The sequence below is a fragment of the Macrosteles quadrilineatus genome, unplaced genomic scaffold, assembly GCF_028750875.1.
Source record: "Macrosteles quadrilineatus isolate MER2022 unplaced genomic scaffold, UCM_ALF_1.0 Scaffold_7__1_contigs__length_78375512, whole genome shotgun sequence".
Lineage (NCBI taxonomy): Eukaryota > Metazoa > Arthropoda > Insecta > Hemiptera > Cicadellidae > Macrosteles > Macrosteles quadrilineatus.
The window spans coordinates 30,893,638-30,914,186 of record NW_026542600.1 but is presented as its reverse complement, the minus strand read 5'-3'; the positions used below and the strand labels follow the sequence as shown (position 1 = coordinate 30,914,186).

General features: G+C 34.5%; 1 protein-coding gene across 2 annotated transcripts in view; it reads right to left on the bottom strand.

The window, feature by feature from the left end:
• Positions 1 to 10,647: 10,647 nt before the first annotated feature.
• The window catches only part of LOC128997737 (proline dehydrogenase 1, mitochondrial-like), a 74,851-nt gene continuing 64,949 nt past the window's right edge, over positions 10,648 to 20,549 (bottom strand). For both annotated transcript variants that reach the window (XM_054423386.1, XM_054423387.1), the window contains 4 exons: positions 16,531 to 16,662; positions 15,365 to 15,564; positions 12,638 to 12,726; positions 10,648 to 12,260 (listed from right to left, as the gene is read on the bottom strand). In XM_054423386.1, the coding sequence (XP_054279361.1) occupies positions 12,055 to 12,260; positions 12,638 to 12,726; positions 15,365 to 15,564; positions 16,531 to 16,662 (627 nt within the window). In that variant the 3' untranslated portion in view covers positions 10,648 to 12,054. The remainder of the gene's footprint in view (positions 12,261 to 12,637; positions 12,727 to 15,364; positions 15,565 to 16,530; positions 16,663 to 20,549) is intronic.

The window sequence follows — 20,549 nt, the reverse complement described above, 5'->3', positions numbered from 1 at the left end:
AAAATTTATTCATGGAAGCAGTGAACTCTTTCTCTCAAGACGATTGGCGGAGGTGTGTCAACCATGTTAAAGCGGACATCGACTCGGACTGGATAAACGAAGGGCTCGATGATACCAGTGTCCAGGAAATGATCGTACATTTGGCACCTGGTGACTCGGATGACAGCGAATGGGAGATCGACGACGACTCTGACGCGGTGTGGCCATTAGATTAATCAGGTATGTAAATGATATTGATAAAATATGTATAATCTATAAAAAAAACTACGGTAGACCCGTCGTAGGCCTACACTTTTTACATAAATTTAATTGAAAACATAAACTCAACACGTGCATATGATTCTGTATTTTTTAATCGACAAATGCCATATCCTTAGAAACTTGATGATTGTATGATTAATTTTAAGTTTCATTTGACCCGTAGAAAATAGTAATTTTGACACTCTAAACCAAATGCTTGTCTTGCTCGCTTTTACGATTAGTTTGTTTAAACAATTTGACATATACCATTACGAATACTTAATGAAACGGGGGGCCACCAGTTGACCGACAAGATACTTGGTCGTCTTGCCACTAGACCGTCTTTTTTAATTAAATAGATAAATACTGAAAACCAGTACGTCGACAAGTTATTTCATCGTCAGTCCAGTTGACCGGCCTGTAAATCTAAATTATTATATACGAGAAACCAACTTGTCGTCAATCCTCCCGACCGACTTACCACTTGCTCGTCTTTTAGGTGGGGATGTGTTGAGCGGCAGTTCCAGCGGCGCGCGCAGCTGTGGAGGGCACTGCAGGCGTACCAACTTCTGTATCTTGTAGCGGCGGTTTTCATTCCGACGATTTTCAGCTATCACAATGCAGCGGACTAGCGAGGTTCTTATTACGTGTAATTGTTTGTTTCTCAATCGATATTTTGTTATACACAGTACAGTGAATATAAATAGGCCTATATTAGTTTACTTCAATGAAATAAATGTTTTATTTAGCTAAATAAATAAAAATACGCCGATTGAACAAATAAAATTGTTACAGACAACAGGAAGTCCTTAATATGATCAAAAAAGTGTTTATCTTTATTAAAAAATTACTGAAATTTGTAAACTTACTGCTGGCGACAAGGGTGGTGCCATACATAGGTTTATCAATAAATAAGATAAACATGGACAACCTTATGCAGCTATAAGTCAGGAAACATTTGTAGAAACATTAAAAAGCAATACCAATTTATGAAATATGATAAAATATTTACAGGAAATGTTGATTACTGTATATACATCGTGAGTATCTCCAGCAGTTACACACTGGTGATCTTTGAGTTGACTCTTTTAAACTCATTGATTATTACTTTTTTTCGTTTTGAAATAAATTCTGTATTACTTTGAAATTGCTCGAATTCGAGCAACATGTACACGAGTTTGAATATTAAATTAACTAACATATTTATGTAATAGGAGGGTCAAATATTGTTAACAGTGGTGAGGTAACTACCGTTACATTTATTCAATTGAGAGATAAATACAAATTGATAATACCGGTTATTTAAAGCTTTGTTGTCTATTTTTCCCTCTCTTAAAAAATAAAATAAAGAATGAATTTAGACTTTTGGTGACATTAGTTTGTACTATTTCTCCTTAAATGACACTGCTGTCTTGGTAAGCAATAGTTATCTCGGTAAACTACTAATTTGCTGAAGTGCACAGTGTGCTACTTAGCCTGAGAAACATCTTTTGTTTTATGATTTTATTGTAGGCCTATTGAAAACCTTGTCTAGAAGGAATTCCCATTGCCTGTGTTACCGGGGAGAAGTTTTTCTTAGTAAAGTCTGTAGACGTCTTCGGTTTTACACAGAAACATGTAATTATAATTGAAGAAGTACATGTTTTATCCTCTCACGTTGTTGCGTGGACAATACTATGGTGATTCAATTCTGTGTACTTCAATTGTCTAACTGGCCCTAACTGACGCATCCTTGTTTTTTTTTTTACTAAATAATGTAGTCTTTACTTCCGTGGATCTTTGCGTTTTATTGTTTAACTGTCCTCAAGTAAGTCTGTGTTCTGAGTAAGTACTTCAAATGCACGGCACTACTGTATATTCAGATTTTCTAATGAACTAGCCTATCATAGATAAAAGGAGTATAGACATGTATGTATGATAGAGTATGTCTACTCCTTTTATCTATGGTACTATTTCCAAGTTCATCTGGACGACCCTGCAAATCGTTTCTATTAAAAAAAATTGTATTTGGTTTATGTTTATGAACTTGTATGAGTGCTGTTAACTAAAGCTAAATTCACATCAAATTAATTAATTTAATTTATTTTAATAGTATTTCTAATTAATTTCAGTTTTAAGAACATATAGTAAATAAATCCTTGTTGAAACGGCTGTACTATCCATGCAATTATTGTCAAACTATATGTTCAAAGATTCCTGGACGGCAATGTTATAATACTAGTTGGAGCAGAGGTACTGGATCTAGGGTTAATACAGTTTTGTGACGTGTAAGGTATATCACTGCAGAAGTAGTTAGCTCAAGAATTATGACGCGGATGACAAAGATTGGTAGCTTTTGCTATAATTATAAAAAAAACCATAAAATCATTCACAGATTTTTTTTTCACAGTCTATTGAATAGCCTGCAGTTAAGTTCACTCTAATGAAGAATATAGACGTGGCCAGAGTTCCAAACGATTTAAGCAACAACTGTTTACATGAACTATCCCATATGCAAGTTTTTTTTTTTTAGTGTGCAATGTACTTATTGAATTTTCATTAGTAATATATCATGGCTATATCGTTTATGTAAAAGTATCAAAAGATAGTAAAACAAAAACGAAACAATCAACCAAGACCAGTGACCGAAACAAGTGTCGAGCTGGCGGCGCCGCGCCTACCTCGGGATTCCCCGAGAGTCAAAGAGGGCAATAATTCATCTTTGAAGTAACACCGGTAACACTGACTCACTGGCCGACACGGATACCCGCCTACCACCCCCTTTGTGTCGTCACCCTATGACCACCGGTCGGTCGGCCACCCATCCAAGGAAACTCTAGACATCGGCGGCTCTTAGTCGTTCGTTGACCAGCGTATTTTCTAGAGTTGAATGTATACCCTCACTCACACCAGGGAATAAGTAAACTGTAGTAGTTTTCTTGTTTATGAAAATATTTGCATTAAATTAGAAAAAATCATTTATTTATTTATAAAATGTTATTATTTTACAAAAAAAAACACACTTTTACCCTCCCTGTTGCAGCAAACCTAAGTACTTGTTAAACTTATTCTATTTAAATATGGAATAACTGTGATATTTTCAAAAAGTCATTTTAGTGTAAATCCAATCAGGCAAATAGAAATTTGCTTAGTCTGCAGGTTTGTTGCGGTGGGGGTATATTTCGTCATAAACTCTTTTGCCACTTAAGAATCTTCAATAGTAAAGTGGCAACTAAAACGCGACTCCAGCGACCCAATTCTGGCGGCGCTCTAGAACTACCCGAAGGCCTTTTCCGGTATTACGCGTGCCGCATCACACAAGTAGTTTTCCCGCGCCCCTATTCAAACGCTTGTAGGCGAAGAAAAAGAAAGCGAGTTGACGACCGAGGCTAGGTCGACCCGATCGACTTCGACAGCTGTTTTACTGTCTCTCTCCCTCTCTCTCTCTGTCTTTGGATGTGTAGGGTTGGCGAGGGTTGTAAAATTGCTGAAAGTGAAAGGGACGTGGCTGGCGCTACGTTCCTAGTTTTTGGCCTCTTGATGCTAACACTGGGTCGGCTACTCGAGATCAAACAACAGCGTGTGTTTAGTACAAAATTGGGTCCACAGTCACATCTATACTTATTTAATACGCAAGCAGGATTTTTGTGACAATTATTCCTCCGAAACTACTGAACCGATTGACATGTTTTTGGTGTCATTGGAAAGAGCGTAACGTGAAGTTGTGCAGGAAACTTTCTTTTTAGGTAAATAATTAGAGAGTGAGGCCCTGGGACCCTTTAAAGTTTCGTATTTCTCCATAAGATTAACACGGGAAACAAACATTGTTTTGAAACTCCAGCTGTTGTCAGGAATTAAATATTAATAATTAGTTGCTCCCCATGGAAGCATGAGAGTTCTGTAGAGTTTGTAGCCTACACCTTATTGTCTACAAATTGGCTAAACAACTTAGGTACAGTACATTATAAAAGCTGACAGACTTTTTATTTTGACTTAAATTGTAAGCTTACCATTTCCCGTCCATGGGCAGTTTGATAGTTAAAAAATAACCCTTTAAACTGGAATAGGACTGTTATGTAAATTGTGAGTATTTCCATTAGTTAATAATCTTTTAGTTGACTCTTTTAAAATCATCGGAAATTATGACTGTTATTAGTTTTTTAACAAGTCATTTGTTTATATGTAACTCCTGTACTTCTTTGCAATTGCTCGATTTCGAGCAACATGTACACTAGTTAAGCTATAATTTTATACAATAGCTAAGATATTCCACATTCCAACCAAATATCTGGCCGAAAGTAGTTTTTGATTGCATTTTAATTGAATAATTTGTAACGAATCGAATTAAACCACGAATCGGACATACCATGATCCGTATGTCGAAATGTATGTTTTAATAGGTGAGGAATCCGATTATGGTATTTTTAAACTTTCGAAAATGTATGGTTTAGGCTGTAGAGATAAAATTACGGTGAAAATCAAATATATAATTTAAACAATTTTTTGTGTTGAAATTCTAAAATAAAATTCTTAACTCCTACCCCAAAATATACCGATTCATAATGTTTATTACAACTATGATCGATATTGTAGCCATAAGGTCAATACAAATTCTTATATTTCGCGCGACGATTATGAAAATATATAGGTTTTTATTAAGGAACGGATTGTACAAATATATTGATCCGTATGTCGAAATGTATGTTTTAGTAGGTGAGGAATACGATTTTGGTATTTTCAAAGTTTCGAAAATGTATGGTTTAAGCTGTAGAGAGAAAATTACGGAGAAAATCAAATATTGATTTTAAAAGATTTTTTGCGTTGAAATTCAAATATAAAATTCTTAACTCCTACCCCAAAATATGCCGATTCATAATGTTTATTACAACTAACTATGATCGAAATTTAAACTGTGTCTATTTAAACTGTGCGTGACACAATGATGATAATATCTTACTTTTGTCATTTTTGGCTAAGCCACTACGGATGATTATTGTCATGATTGTAATACTCTGTTTATTTCTTATGTACTGTACTGTAAAATATTTATGGCTGCTTCACCGCAGGTGAAGCCTTGGGTTGTATTTACTATGCCATTAGATAAGCTAATACGATAAAAATCAATGGCAGCGTTATTAAGAAATGTAAGCATTTCAAGTTGATCGAATAGTGGAACTAATTATGTGGAATGTTTGCTGAATAGCATTAGACACTGTGACGTTTGACTTATTTCCAAAGTCAACGAACACTGATAACCAGTGCAAATTTTAATCCAATATACCATGTGGTCCTATTGTGGTTTAATGTCAAATGCTCTTTCATTTTCAAGATGAGCTCGCTCGCATCAATCAAACACGTCCTGGTTGATGTTCGTTTACTACGCTCAATCCGGATATTGTGGCTACACAAATACCAATAAAAATAATCAATTATAATCAGCTATTCGCTTAGTTAATTTTGAAATATTTAAATTGTTCAGATCAGACAAATTGACAACAAAAATTGCGTTGTAAAAAGTCACTATGAGATATTGCTGATGAAGGTATGCGAAGGGGTGGCAAGGTCATCCAACGCGGCTTCTCTTTCATCTACGCAGTTCTAGGCTTCTCTGGACTTCCCCAATACTGTACTTTCGTTCTCACGCCGATGAAGGACAGGTCAGGTTGATTGGAAATGGAAAGAAGTTGTAAAAGGTGCTTGTCATATTTATGATAGTCTCTATTCATTTAGGGCTTATAAGGGTGTTGTTAAGTTAGGGAAAGCAGACGCGGTGGCGTTCTTTTGAATATATTGACCGCCCTAGTGGCGAGTCCTGCACCCGTGGACTTTCCCCAAGACTACGGTTCTCACAGTGATGTACGTCCAGAGAATTGTAAATTAAAACTGATTTATATAAGTTCCTCGTTATTTTTACGATAGTACCTTACCTATTCGGTGAAGGTTTTTAGGGGTGTTCTTAAGTAAGAGAATAGGGATGACAGACACGGTGGCGTTCTTTAGAAGTGGTAGGTCCCGCTCCCGTCAACTTAAATATTTGAAGGGTTTGGTATTTTTTTTGTTTGGAGCAAATATAAGCATTTGTCAATTATATAAGGACTATACAGATCTTAGCATACACAGCATATACAGCATATACAGACATTATTTTCTTCCGCGTTCTCTTCCCATTGCGATTACTTATATAGTTAAGTCTTTTTTGTTTTACTTGCGATATCAGTAATGCTCCATATTTATTATGTTGCCAATTTATTGTTAATTTGTATTTTTCAAGTTTCTATGTTAGTTTTACCTGATATTCTCACAGCAATGGCCTTTTCGAACAGAAACAAGTAATATTGGCACGGGCTTGGAAATATGTTTCAAATCAGGCGAAAGTACTTGGAATCACACGATTAGCCGACATTTATGTTATAGAAAGGATGTCATGTGTTCTAAATAACAATCTCTCTAGACATCGCCAGAAGTTATTTTACCATCCATGCGATTCGGGCAACTTTGTCTAGCGATCCTTTAAGCTCGTGATACCCAACATCTGTTGACCGTTATTAAGTCACTGGTATCGCGGTTGGTTAGTAAGTATTCCTTTGGTTAGTAATACATCATAAAACCCAAATACATTAAATAATCAATGCTCAATAGCATTCATAGGAATGCCCTTTTCCTTTGTATTGTATTTTGTAATTTGTTACTCTAGTATAGACTAGTTGTTTCCAGTTAATATTAACTATACAGTACCTATTTAAAAATCATTAAAAAAATTTAATTACCTTTTAACTTCTCAAAACAAAAAAAGGAAGAATTTTAAGCGCTTAACTTTTAACTAACCGTAAATAAAAATCTTAAGCTCAATACTGTTTTAATAAAGGTTTTAACAGAGTAGGCTTAGAATACTGACTGACAGACCAGTTAAAATGTTTATCTTACTTTTAAAATGTTAAATAAGAAACTCTTCACATACCATGTCTTTTTGTAAACACTCTAACGTCTTCAGCCAAATGACCTTGGTTTCGTTGTTCTTTAACCATTATTTTTAGATCATCAAAAGCGCGGCATCTTGAAATTGTTACGTACAATTCCCCATGCTGTAAGCAGGGGATGCAGCTCTAGCAGATAAAGACCAACTTTTCGAGGACGAATTTTAGAGGAACACTCGTTTTCCAGCTGAACTTCAAGTGATAATTTCAAGACTTCATCATTCATAACTTTCGCCATTAATCTGGTTCTATTAACCAGTCCTTTTTTTGGATTTAATTTTCTTAGTAAAATTACAATTAGACCTTTTTTGACATAACTTGCGAGGAGGTAAACCCTTATCGAGGAGGAAAATATGTCATTCTGAACAGTGTACAGACAAAACTCTAATTTTATTTGCAGATATTTTATATACAGCACCATTTGATTAACTGTATTTTTTCACTTCTATAACAGATTTCGTTTCTCATGACGCTTGATGAACGACTTCTACACCTAATAACAACTTACTTAAATAGGCAATCCTAACGAACTACTGTTGAAGTAAACTTAACTGTTACACATGTTTGAAATTTACAACATCTTGCATAATTACAATACTTTGTGCCTGTTGGCTACTATGAATCGTTTGGATTAATTTAAGATATTAAACTTTTTTGATATAGGCCTACACAAGGTAAATTGACCTCCATGTTACCCAAAATTATACACAGGTCCTATATATATACTAGTGTACATGTTGCTCAAATTCAAGCAATTGCAAAGTATTACAGGGGTTATTTCAAAACCAATAACAGTCATATTTAAAAAAGTTTAACTCAAAGTTTAAAAAGAGTTTAAAAAGAGTCAACTCAAATATTACCATTGTGTAACTCAGACCCTGATTACCTAAATCCCTGATCTTCGTTATTGATAAACCTTAAGCATTCCGGCTGGTTTTCTCATTCTCAAAATGCCTCGCTGTACAGGCAACACATGTCATTGATAGAGGGTCAAATTGAGAACGAAAAGTCTTTTAGGGGTAGTGTTAGCTCGCATTCGTAACCTAATAGTTGAGATTGTCCAGGGTCAGGTGCTGACGTGTACGCCTCCTTTCTATGTTTCGTTGTTGTCGCGTCGGAGGCATTTAAAAGAAAAAAACAACAAATAAACAAATTATAGCTACACAAAACAACGATAAATGCACAAATTTAAGTTACAATCATGCTAACACGATCTGTCATAGCGACACAAAGCAACGATAAATATATAAATTCAAGATACAACCATACTAACACGGTCCGTTTTCGTTTTTGGGGTTATGTTTACACAAACTCAAATAGTAAATAAATTTACTCAATGCGTTTCATTGAATCGAAAAATAAATAACAGTAATTAAATTATACAGCTGATCAAAATGTAAACAATTATGTTCTTCATAAGGATAACATGGGAACTTTCAAAGCCACTGGGGCAGAACCCAAGGGACTTTGTAAAAAATGTAAGGCCAGTTGGCAAATCTACGCGACACGCTCTTTCCAATGAGATGTCAATGGATAAAATCGGTTAAGAAATGGCGGAGGAGTTCAACCGACAAAGTTTCATGTAGCGTATTAATTATATATATATACACCATATTACCACACTATAAATGTAATTCTACAATATACGGTACGTAGTTTTATCCAAACAAACGATCAAAACCCCCTAATGATATTGTTATTTGATTCAATAGTCAATGCACATAAGCGAGTCTTATCTTTCAAAGCAGATTAAATAATACAAAGGCAGAGGAATGCGCGAGAACGAGGTCACGTCACGGTTGCTATAGAAACGACGAAACTATCCATTAGAATTGCGCGCCAACGTCAACTAAACTCCAGACTGTATAAACACGCCGAGTGTGTAGTGTTCGACGGAGCTAGGCTACTTTCAGTTGGCAAGACTGGCTTCTAGCCTCGAGCGACGTGGTTCAACCACGAGAAGCGCCTCAAACTCCTGGGTAATCCCCGGTTAGCTCCTCCCACTCTGCCCCCTATCCCCACCTAAAAGACGAGCAAGTGGTAAGTCGGTCGGGTCGATTGACGACAAGTAGGTTTCTTGTATATAATAATTTAGTTTTACAGGCCGGTCAACTGGAATGACGATGAAATAACTTGTCGACGTACTGGTTTTCAGTATTTATCTATTTAATTATAAAAGACGGTCTAGTGGCCAGACGACCAAGTATCTTGTCGGTCTACTGGTAGGCTCCCTAATGAAACGTACGGTTTAAAAGTTTTAAAAGTCACGTTCACGTTCACAATACGATTAAATGTGATTGGTTGGATCTCAATGAAACATATTAATTAGGTTGTGACAAACTTAATCACCTCAACACGTTCTACAGGTTTTTACTTCTTAAACTTTATTCCCTTACCAATATTATGACATTGAAATATACATTTCACTATTCATTTTTTGTGTTTGCAGATCCGCAGTGCACGACTGACGCCAACATTGAACTCTTCTCGAATATTGTACATAATTCTACTCTATTTAAAAAATGTAATTTATCTATATATATTTCATTAAAATAATTCATACATAACGATATTACAGTTTTTCTTATGTCCCTAATTAAGTTGAGTTATAAAACATTATTAAATATAATGTAGCTACTGAACATATAGATGCCTGCAGATTCAACAAACTTAATAAGAATATGGTCAAATTTGGTATCATTTTACTTATTTCTTTATGGACTTTTTGCTGGTACTAATAAAAAAATTAAAATTCCGTCCCGCAAAAAAATTTAAAAATGCAGTGGGGTTGCTACTAGGTGACTAATTATAAAACAGCTGCTCAAGGAAGTGGGCGAGCAAGGGACGGCCCCGACCCGGTCGCAGGTAGTCTAGGGTCCAGACGCCAAGTTAGTGTATACAGAGAATAAAAGTTATGAATGGCCTTGTGCTAGTGTTACAACCTTAGCCTAAATTTTGTTTTGATCAGTTGTCCTGAGTAACAAAGTAGTGTGCAAAGTAAAATGTTAAATAATCTGTTGATTTACTAACTAATTCAAGAGAACAAAATGTCTCCTTGTGTGAGATTGACAACTGCAGACAAAATAATTTGTTCAAAATCAGGCACAATGAGAATGAGGACAGGGTAATGATGCACCTGGCCTGTACAACTTAAAACCGTGATTTTTCTGCTATTTATTATTCAATCCTCCTTAGCTTGGTGTTGTTTGATAGGACATTTTAAATGCTAAATGTAGGGTTCCTAGCATCTCTTTATAAAATCAGCCATATTTTTGTAACTCTCACTTGATGTTAGTATCCATTTTACTTTTTGATTTACCAGGTGTCTGACTAAGAAAACCATACAATGATAACAACTCAAGATCATTGTTAACATACTAGTTGCTACTGCCTAGAGCATACGTTACAACTTATTGTAATTGACAGCAGGGTTGTATAATGATTTCACGTCAGAAATAGTAACGACACTTTATTTTAGTTACAATCATTCATTTGATAAAGCACACAAGTTATCACCATAAAATATAATCTCTGTCTGGTATATTTGCCCCACACCTTACAGGTCCTTAATCCTTAAAATAATATTTAGAGATTCCGAATATAAATTACAATTTTAAAGGTAACAGACTAGATAAAGCAATAAACATACAATGTATCAACTACTGCCTCCAGACACTTAGAATATGATTTAGATAAATATGATTGAAGAGTCAATAAATAAAATAAATGGTAAAATAGCATACTTAATCTTTTTTCCTATACTCAATTACGAATTTGTGGCTAAGTGAGATTATGATACATATTACCTTAACATTACGTAATCTAAGTATTGTCTGAAACGAGAGCTCCATCTTATATGTACAATTTCATCGAGGGAGCACAATAATGTACATCGTCATGTCCCTCAAACTCTCTTGCTTTATAACGACATCCCAGTAACATGAAGTAAAAATTACTACACAGACATTTTATTCGGGTGTATTGCTATTGCTATTGAATTCAGTTACATTATTTTGGGGGGGGGGGGGGATCTACGCTAGGTGGAATGTCATCCTACAATACGGCCCTGGGCAGTTATAAAACAAGAACTCATATCAAGCTACAGTTCCGATTTACGTACTAAAATAAATTATAAAAGTATGTGACAGGCTCCCTTCCTATCTATTACTAAATAGTTACATTGACCTTTGTAACATTTATAAACTAAAACTAATGCGGACGTAATAGTAGTCCACAGTTAAAATGTGGTACTTTACCACAGGCCAGAGCTTAGATTACATCACACAGACCTGCCTAGGGTGTGAGGACTAACACTAAAAGTACTTACATCCCTTTTTACAACACCAGATATCTGATCTTTAGGTGGCATTTGCAAAATTATCTTTGGTGGAAAAAGCCTACGTATAAATATATGTAGTATAAATTAAACTACTAAACCCTGACGATCACAGCGTGTGATTATCGGCTGACCGAACTAGAGTTTGTGCTAGCGATAACTAAAATGCTTTCACTACGATAAAACAACCGAACAAACTTAAAGTGTCGTTATTAGTGTCGTTCTGTTCTACCGGCAGAAACAAAACGGTATTGAAATGTAAAGTAATAAAAAGGAACTTACTTAAGTAGCATTTTCCTGAAGGCTGACAAAAGTCAAATTTGTACTAAATCGGCATTTTTGAAAAAATTGATAAAAGAAGAATTATAGAATCGGGACTATTTTTTGGAATCTACCGCCTCGGAAATGCACGACTCGAATGCATTTTACTTTATAAATTAAATAATTTACAAAGCTAATTTAACAATAACAACAACAAATAGATTCCATTTATCGATTCTAAGCCAACAAAGGGAGGGTAGGGATTCAGACGGGCTGATATTCTCCTCTCGGGTCGTAGAATATTTTTCCCTTCAATACACGCCTAACCAGTTCCTTCAACAGCAATCTCTTCTCCTTCTGAATCTTCTTGAGCACGCCCTTGTTTTCTTGAGCACGTCGGGACAGGTAGGGCAAGACTTCATTGACAGGGCCATAAGGGATGTATTTGTAAGCGGAATAGCCAGCCTGACCTGCATACAAAACACATCCCGTTAAACCAGCAACATACTATCCTTAAGCATTCCGAGAAAATATTTGTATTAAAGTGCATTATAATTTACAATAAAGATGGATATAAAGAAAAGGCATACTATCGAAGTTCAATAGTTTATAAACTTCTCTTTTTTATTATTATTATTATCAGTTCTCACCTCACTGGTAGGCCTACATTATTAGCCTACACTTATTGGTCATAGGATTTTTTCTCCGACTGTTCACCGGCACCGAGAGTACCAAATTATTAATGAGTATTTACAATTGACAAATACCAGTACCTCAATAAAACCCAATGCAATTGGTTTATTGGTTTAGTTCTGGGTATGTATTTTGAAATGCTTTTTCAACCTACCCAATGGGAAAGTGATGTAGTCGCACATTCCAAGAAGCTGGCCAAAGCAAATCACTTTATCTTCTGGGGAGATTCCAATCTCCTTCATTCTGAAACATCAAAATTATTGTACAAGAAATCAAAATGACATACTGTAAAACCAGGTTTATTAAGCTATATCACCAATAGCTTGTACTTGCACCATTTTCCTTATTTATCGCCTATCGGTAATCCATAAGCTATTAACAGGGCCCCACAAAACTTGAAATTGAAATTCATGGTTTATTTGTAGGTTTTTACCTTCATATTATTATATTTTCTCAGTTGTTGCTTTTTAACTATACTTGCATAGATAGTTTATAAGTGGAAGTTTCGTTATATTACTCTTGTGTCCGATATATAGGTTTTTAGAGAGAATAAGGACAACAAAACACAAATAAATAGCTCAAGTTTGTAGTAGTTACAAAGCTAAAATTTGTGATTTTCAATCCTGTCTAAGATTGTTGTCAAAAGACTTGTTACCGAGTCGACATAAAAAAAAAAACTTTTCAGTGCCCATTACTGACTTGCACTTTATGAAGACAGGTAGGCTAAGTATTTTTGAATAAACTAATAAAGCCAAATGGCTGATTACTACGTTTTGGAAATGGTTAGAGTTTAGCTAGCTTACCTGAGAAAATTTAAAGTAAAGACATTTAATATAATAAGGAATAAAAGGTGACAATCCTTAACTCTGATATTTCTTCTTCATATAAGGATTGAAAATAAATTTTAGTTTGATTAAAAAGTGGAGTAATCTGACTCCCAGTTTTACCAACTGTGGCTAACAAATGAAAAAGGTCTAAACACTAATATGATAACACACACAGATAAAAGGATGTTTTCTAACAAAGTTTATTTGCACTAATACTTTTAGGAGGATCTTTTTAAAAGCTAGCGAGGATTAGTATCTTCAATTGAGGTTAGGGGGATTTATGGAGTCAGTAGTGTGCTGGTAGGCTGATTCCCGCCTTCTCAATAGAAAACTAGATCATTGGTTTGTGGGTTGGACTTTATTGCTTTGGTGGTGAAGCTTCGCATGGATGGCTATGAGTTTCTCTTGAACGCGAGGTGCTAGGTGCAGTTGAGTATGCATGAAAATAGTCAGAGATTTTGATTTTTGATTTTAGTAATGGGGGCCCAGGTGAGTGTAAAAACCCATGTCGTCGCCTCCAGGGGTGGTCGACAACTTTGGGGTGGGGGCGCAAAGTTGCGAAAAACGTTAATCGGCAAACCGCTTTTAACTCCCTTTTTATTGAACGTAAGTAAAAGATTCATTTAAATTGACTTTTGATTTTAGTAATGGGGGCCCAGGTGAGTGTAAAAACCCATGTCGTCGCCTCCAGGGGTAGTTGACAACTCAGGGGTGGGGGCGCAAATTTGCAAAAAACGTTAATTGGCAAACCACTTTAAACTCCCTTGTTATTGAATGTAAGCTTCAGTATCCAATAGTCAATGATGTAAGTAAAATATTCTTTAAATTGACTTTTCATTTTAGTAAAGGGGGCCTAGGTGGCCTAGGACAGTTTAAAAAACCATTTTGTAGTTTTCAGTGGTTAAAGTTTCAAGTCTCTATCACGTTTCTAAATGGTTAAGAAACTAACACCGAGTAAGTCACTTTCAAGCTTATTCCCCATAAGAATAACATGGGAAACTGTTATAGCCTCGTAACAGTGTTAGAATCTTTAAAATTTTTACATTAATCTTACATTTTAGGGGTGAAGGAAATAAGCTATGAAAAAACATGTAATGAGTAAAATTTACTGTAAAATAAGGAGAGTACAAAGCATTAATAATATAAAAAAAATATTAGTAAGGAAAAGTAGCGAAAACCATAAAAAAGTTAAACAAAATTTACCAATTTTTGAAAGTCGGGCGTTTTTTTGGGGGTGAAGGGGTGTGATTTTTGGAAAATGCCAAGTAGGATTTTGTAGAAAATTTAATTCCTGCCCATGATAATTCTTTAAAATCTGTTCTAGCTCTTACAGTTTTTTAGTTATAGCCGTTTAAAAAAACATGTTTTTTCGTTTTTAGATGGCCGCCATTTTGGATTTTTGGGTGTGTTACAATTTTAACTTTTGGGAATTTCACCGTTACTTAAGGATTCCATACTACAATACTACCAAATTTCAAGTCTCTAGCACTTTTCTAAACTAATCAAATGAGCATACTAAAGTCTTTAAATTTCATAGTTATTCTCTTTAAGAAAAACATGGGGCACGTAAAAGTGGTAAAAACCTCTCAAATTTAAAATATTAAAATGTCACTTCAGAATTTCACTGGGGTTTTGGGCTCAAGATCAAGAAGCGGGCCACATTTCAACTACATAGCACCTCTAGAAGTGCTCAAACATTTGTATACCTGAGTCAGTTACATATGCACATGCATTTTGAGCCCCCACCTTAAATTTGTCGACCACCCCTGGAGGCGACGACATGGGTTTTTACACTCACCTAGGCCCCCATTGCCAAAATCAAAAGTCAAAATCTCTGACTCTTTTCATGCATACTCAACTGCACCTAGCGCCTGTACTATTGGCGAGTATTGACATCTTGCCAGTGTTCATTCATCCTATTTCTGAATAATTGTATTATCAGCCTATATTAGCCTATATATTGGACTTGGCTGCTGGAGTTAGTTAGACAAATTATATCCCTTGAAGATTTTTAGATAGTAATTAAGCTAACCATTAGAGATGATACAACATACTTTTCTATAGCGAAGCGTACAGTGTCCTCGTTGTGGGACGCCACCATGATGCCGATCTTGTTGGGAGGAAGTCCCTTCTCCTTGAGCTGCTTGATGCGCCTCAGACACTCAGTGAGAGTGCGATGGTACATATCCGTGGTCGCTTCATATGTTGGATTGGTCGGGTCCGGGTAACCCAGAGCAGCAGCCCGCGCTCTTTCCTGCAAATATCTCAGTTTGTTATTTGTAGGACAAACGCTATTTGTTTGGATTTACAAACTAGTGACTCCAGTATGATTCCAAATTAGTAAATTAGTGTAAGTGTAAAGTAATCTCTATAACTTACTCCATTCTGAGTTCACTGTAAATTACAACTCCTATGGGATAGTCATGCTACTAACATTACAAACACGATTGTGCTTATCGCCACATACGGGTTGTGTCGACTGTCCTCGTCACTTTCGCTAAATGTGCCTTATTTTTGCAACTTTACATGTTTTATAGATTGGTATTTTGGTTTTACGATTTTGATTTCGGTATGGTCAAAACCAAAATAGTAGTAGGAGTAGCATAAAAAAATAAACATGGGTTATTAGAGGGGCGTTGCACTACTCAGTTAACATGGAATGGGGTATAGATAGCTGGAATTATCTTAATAACAATAAACCTTAATATAGCAAATGAAAACAAAAAGATTTATTGTATGAATTGATAAAATACAAATAACTGACTTAAAAAGGCTGTTCCTTAAAATGAGAATCAAATGTTGACAAGTGTATAACACAGTGTGTATCTATGTTTCAACTCTGATTACTGTAAGAAGTAAATATCCTGTTCCTACGTAGATGTTGTGTACAGTGTATTAACAATGGAAATAAATGTGTCAGAATTGAGCCCCCGACAGTGGGTGTTTAAGTCAATTACTGTTTTCTGTGAATACACCGACATTTTAACTAACCAAAACTGAAAAAACATCGTACTCAGTACTATAAACTATAGCATCTTTGATGTCCCATAAACTATCAAAGTATCAAAAAATAAAAGAGGAAATATAATGTTGATGGTGACGGTAGTACACTGACACTCAATGAGTGGCTCATTCAATCAGTTCAGTATATTTTTAATTACTAGCTCTTCTTATTAATACTCGGTGCAGTTTTCAATTGATTATAATAAGTTTTGATTACCTGATCAATGTAAGCCCCTCGCACAAGTTTTGCACCAAAGTAAAAGTTCTGCCTCTTAGCCTGTTCCAAATCCGTAGTGACTTCATTGAGGGCCTCCCTCAAGTAGCACTGATATGTGTTGAAAACTATTGCCTGGAAAAAACATTTGATTCAACATGATGACAGGAATAGTTGTTTTACTAAAACTACTTAATTACAGAAACGACTCGGTAAGTTTCTGGAAATAACTACGATAAAAATACTAGATTACTTAGAATAACTATCGGCTGTGATCATTCCGAGATAATTCATTATTACAGGGTGGTTATAATGTCCCTTTTCCCTAAGTTTCCCTAAATATTGAAATAAAGTCAATACTTTTAAAAGAGTTTTGAAATATGACATGAAATAGTTTGTCGGCTACTACTTTTTTTATTTTTTGGTCAGGTAAAAAACGGTGGATTTTGTAGCTAAAGAGTTATATTTTCTGGATCATATTTTTTTTATTTTTAGCTGCTATAGTTTGGTTGTAGTTTTGGTTATACCATAGTCGATACCCGCCGCGGCAAGTCTAGTCGGGTCCGGCAGGCCTACTAGAATCACAATTTTTGATAATACTGTGGTTGTAACATTTAGCATTGTGCATACAATGATAAAACATTAATAGGTGTTAGTGGAAATTATATCGTAACTGTTTGCACTGAACACACTTGTGTAAAAGTATTCATACTTATGAATTATATTTCATAGAAAACAGATTACTTCAAACCAAAACACTAGCATTATGCCCTGGAATTCAAAATTTGCCTTATACGCTAGATTTGATTTTATATGATATACAAATTCATTTAAGTAGCTACTTCTATTTCAAAGAGTATTCTTTGACATTAACGATCCAAATACTTTTTATTAGTACCTAACAATTTTGTTACCATTGAATTACTAAACGAACTTGCAAAGGTGTGCACTCAGTAAGGTGATTATTGTCAAACTAAAAAGGACAAATTTATTTTGAAGAAAAACACAGAGTACATTTAAATGTTCATCGTTTTATTCCTTGTATTTGTCTAAAAATGAATATTTTTTAGCTCTTTTATCAAAATTAATCATTTGCCTATTGGGTCTGATGATGATTGGAGTGTCCAATCGAAATCGATCACCACTTACCATCTTTTTTGTATATTTACCGTCTTTTGAGTAACAGTATAAGTGTAAATATATGTTTTAAGTGTTATAAGAAGTTTCCTTTGATTTACTTTCCAAAATTAATATGACACTTAGAATATAAAAGAGCGCTGTTTTAAGAGTTTCAAAAAATATCCTGTGACTTTGAAAATGTGTACATTGTAAACCAAACATCAAAACTTTATCAAACAATATATATAAATATATTATAAATTAATTTGTAGGTTTTCAGAATTTTTGTTATGCCAAAAAGTTTTTGTTGTTAATTATGTAAACTAACTTTTTCTAAGAAACGGTTAACGCTAGAAAAAAAAATTAAAAGCGTATTTTGAAGGTTAGTAATAGAAATATTTATAATACAAAGGCGTATTGTCACGGATATAATTGATATCAACTAACATTTAATTAGTTGCGCTCGCTACTAGGGCTCATCACAGCCGACAGCCGCCATCTTGTTGTAGATTAGTGAAAAATCCTGGCTTCACGTCGCGGCCAACGTGCTCCATCTATTAGTCTTATGTCATCGTTGGTCGAGACCAGGTGGCCATTTACTTACAAGGGTTACTTTGGCAACCAGATATTTAACCTCTTGTAAATTAAAATTTGGGAGGTTGCCTGGTGTCTAAGATGTAGGATTAAACTTCCAAATTCCTTATGAGAAAGATAGTCATATAACATCCCTAATAACACCACCTTACCCTGTTATTTGACAAAATGAACTCGCTCTCCCCTAGTAAACTAAACACCGATCAGTAAATGTGTATTTGTTTGTGTTTGTGTCTGGTGAACTGTATATAGTTTTTACTAAACGACGTCCAATGGACTGAACATTTATGACTGGAAGCCTTATGATAGGACAACGTCATGCTGAAACCTAGGTTGCAATAATCGACTTATTTTGAACTGGAGACTGAAGGTAATTAAAACATTATAATAGTTATATCAGTTCAGGGGAAATTCCACATCTTATGATGTCAAAACTATTATATTTTAACTAAGACTAGTACAAAATGAAGTTTTTCTAGATTTTTGGCAATAATTGCAGACGATGCGCGACCGGAAGATATTAACATACGATACTATTATTTAAATATCAATTTCTTAGTGTTTTGTAGATGACATTTTCAATTATTGCATTTTAAAAATCAAAAATTTAAAAATTGTGAAAATTTCCGATAAAATATGAGTTTTTCGTTTTTTCTTCAAACTTTAGAGCCCATATGTGACCAGAAGATAAAAACCAATATTTTTAATATTTTTATCCTGTTTTAGTCTTACAATTTAGCAACGTTTTCAAGGTATTACAACTCGAAAAAAAATTATTGATTTTTTCGACCCACCCTTTAAACATGTTTACAACAGATTTGTTTGTACAGGGCATAGCAGATGACATGCAGATATATAAGTAAGAGTAGTTTCAATAGGTTATTAAAGGAATAAAAAACATATACTAAATACTGTTTTAACTCAGTCCACGCAGGCTCTGCCCATGTAGACTTTTTCCTTGATATTTTCAAATTATTGTTTTTTCTTATTTTATCGTTTCACATTTAATTATATTAGTTATATCTAAAAGTTAAGTTTGAGTTTTTAAAGTTTATTTTTGATGTAGCGAAGATATATTCTATACATGCTGTACATATTTATGGAAAATAAAAACTTATTTAATTTTTCAAATACATTCATATTCTATTATTATGTACGTTGTTTCATCATTATTCCCTCTTTTTGGTATTTTATTTTGTATGTGAATTAAAGCATCATCAAACGTAAAAATAAGAGACAGGGACACAATAAATTTGCATGTTAGTAAACACAGTAGCCTTGCAGCCGACAAAGGCAACTACGAGCTTACGACTACACTGTGCTTCACTTTACATTAGTCAGGAAGGGTTCGGTCCTCATTCGTCATAATGACATTCGTTATAATTTTCATTACGCAGAATATCGAAGAATTAATTGCAGATGTAACTTTTATTTTGTTACAATACTTTTTATAACATGCTATATGTTTACTTGTACAAAATTTGAAATTATTATTGTTGAAGACGAAATAAGTTTTGAGGTTTTTCCTCATTGTCTTTACTTTGCTATTGCCTCCAGTCCTTCATTTTGTTTAAGTCATTGGTCATCTGTTGAATGTGATCAGCTGATAACTACGACTGTCTTCTTACTAAAAAAATACATTGCATCATTGTTACGCTTTCAAAAGTTTAATCAAAACATCCAGTAATTGTGTTAGTTTGGAATAAAGTTACCAGTTGTGTTAAATTATTTTGTCAAATAGTTGCTTCTTATGTACAAAATGTTTGGTCCCTAAAAATTCTTAACTTAATTTTAGAACAGTTTTATGATAGCTATGACTTATATTAAAATGAAATAGGTAAAGCCTTTATCTTATCTTAACCTTTTTTCTTCTTGACACAATCCTGTTATGAGTAAAAGGTTTAATAATGTGTGGTGATGGTGATGGAAAACCATGAATGTTGGCTACTTATCCATCTTCATAGTAATGTCATTGTATCAATAAAGATAATGGTTGAAATAAAATCTTGAGAAGAATTGGTAAAACTATGTACTGTACCGAGAACCGAGGTACGAAACAATGTACCGTACCAAACTGTACCGACCTTAAATTTTCTTTACACCGCAGAACCCTACTTTTAAGAGTAAAAGGTCTTTCAAGTGACAATTTATCTTTTTACATTAAAGTTGATTGGTACAGATAGATATGTAAATATACAACCTCTTTGCATACTTTCATTGTTACATGAGTACAGTAGGTTTCATACTATCAATAACCCACATACAGGGTGTTTTTAAGAGAGTGCCGGGATTTTAAATGATAATTGCTT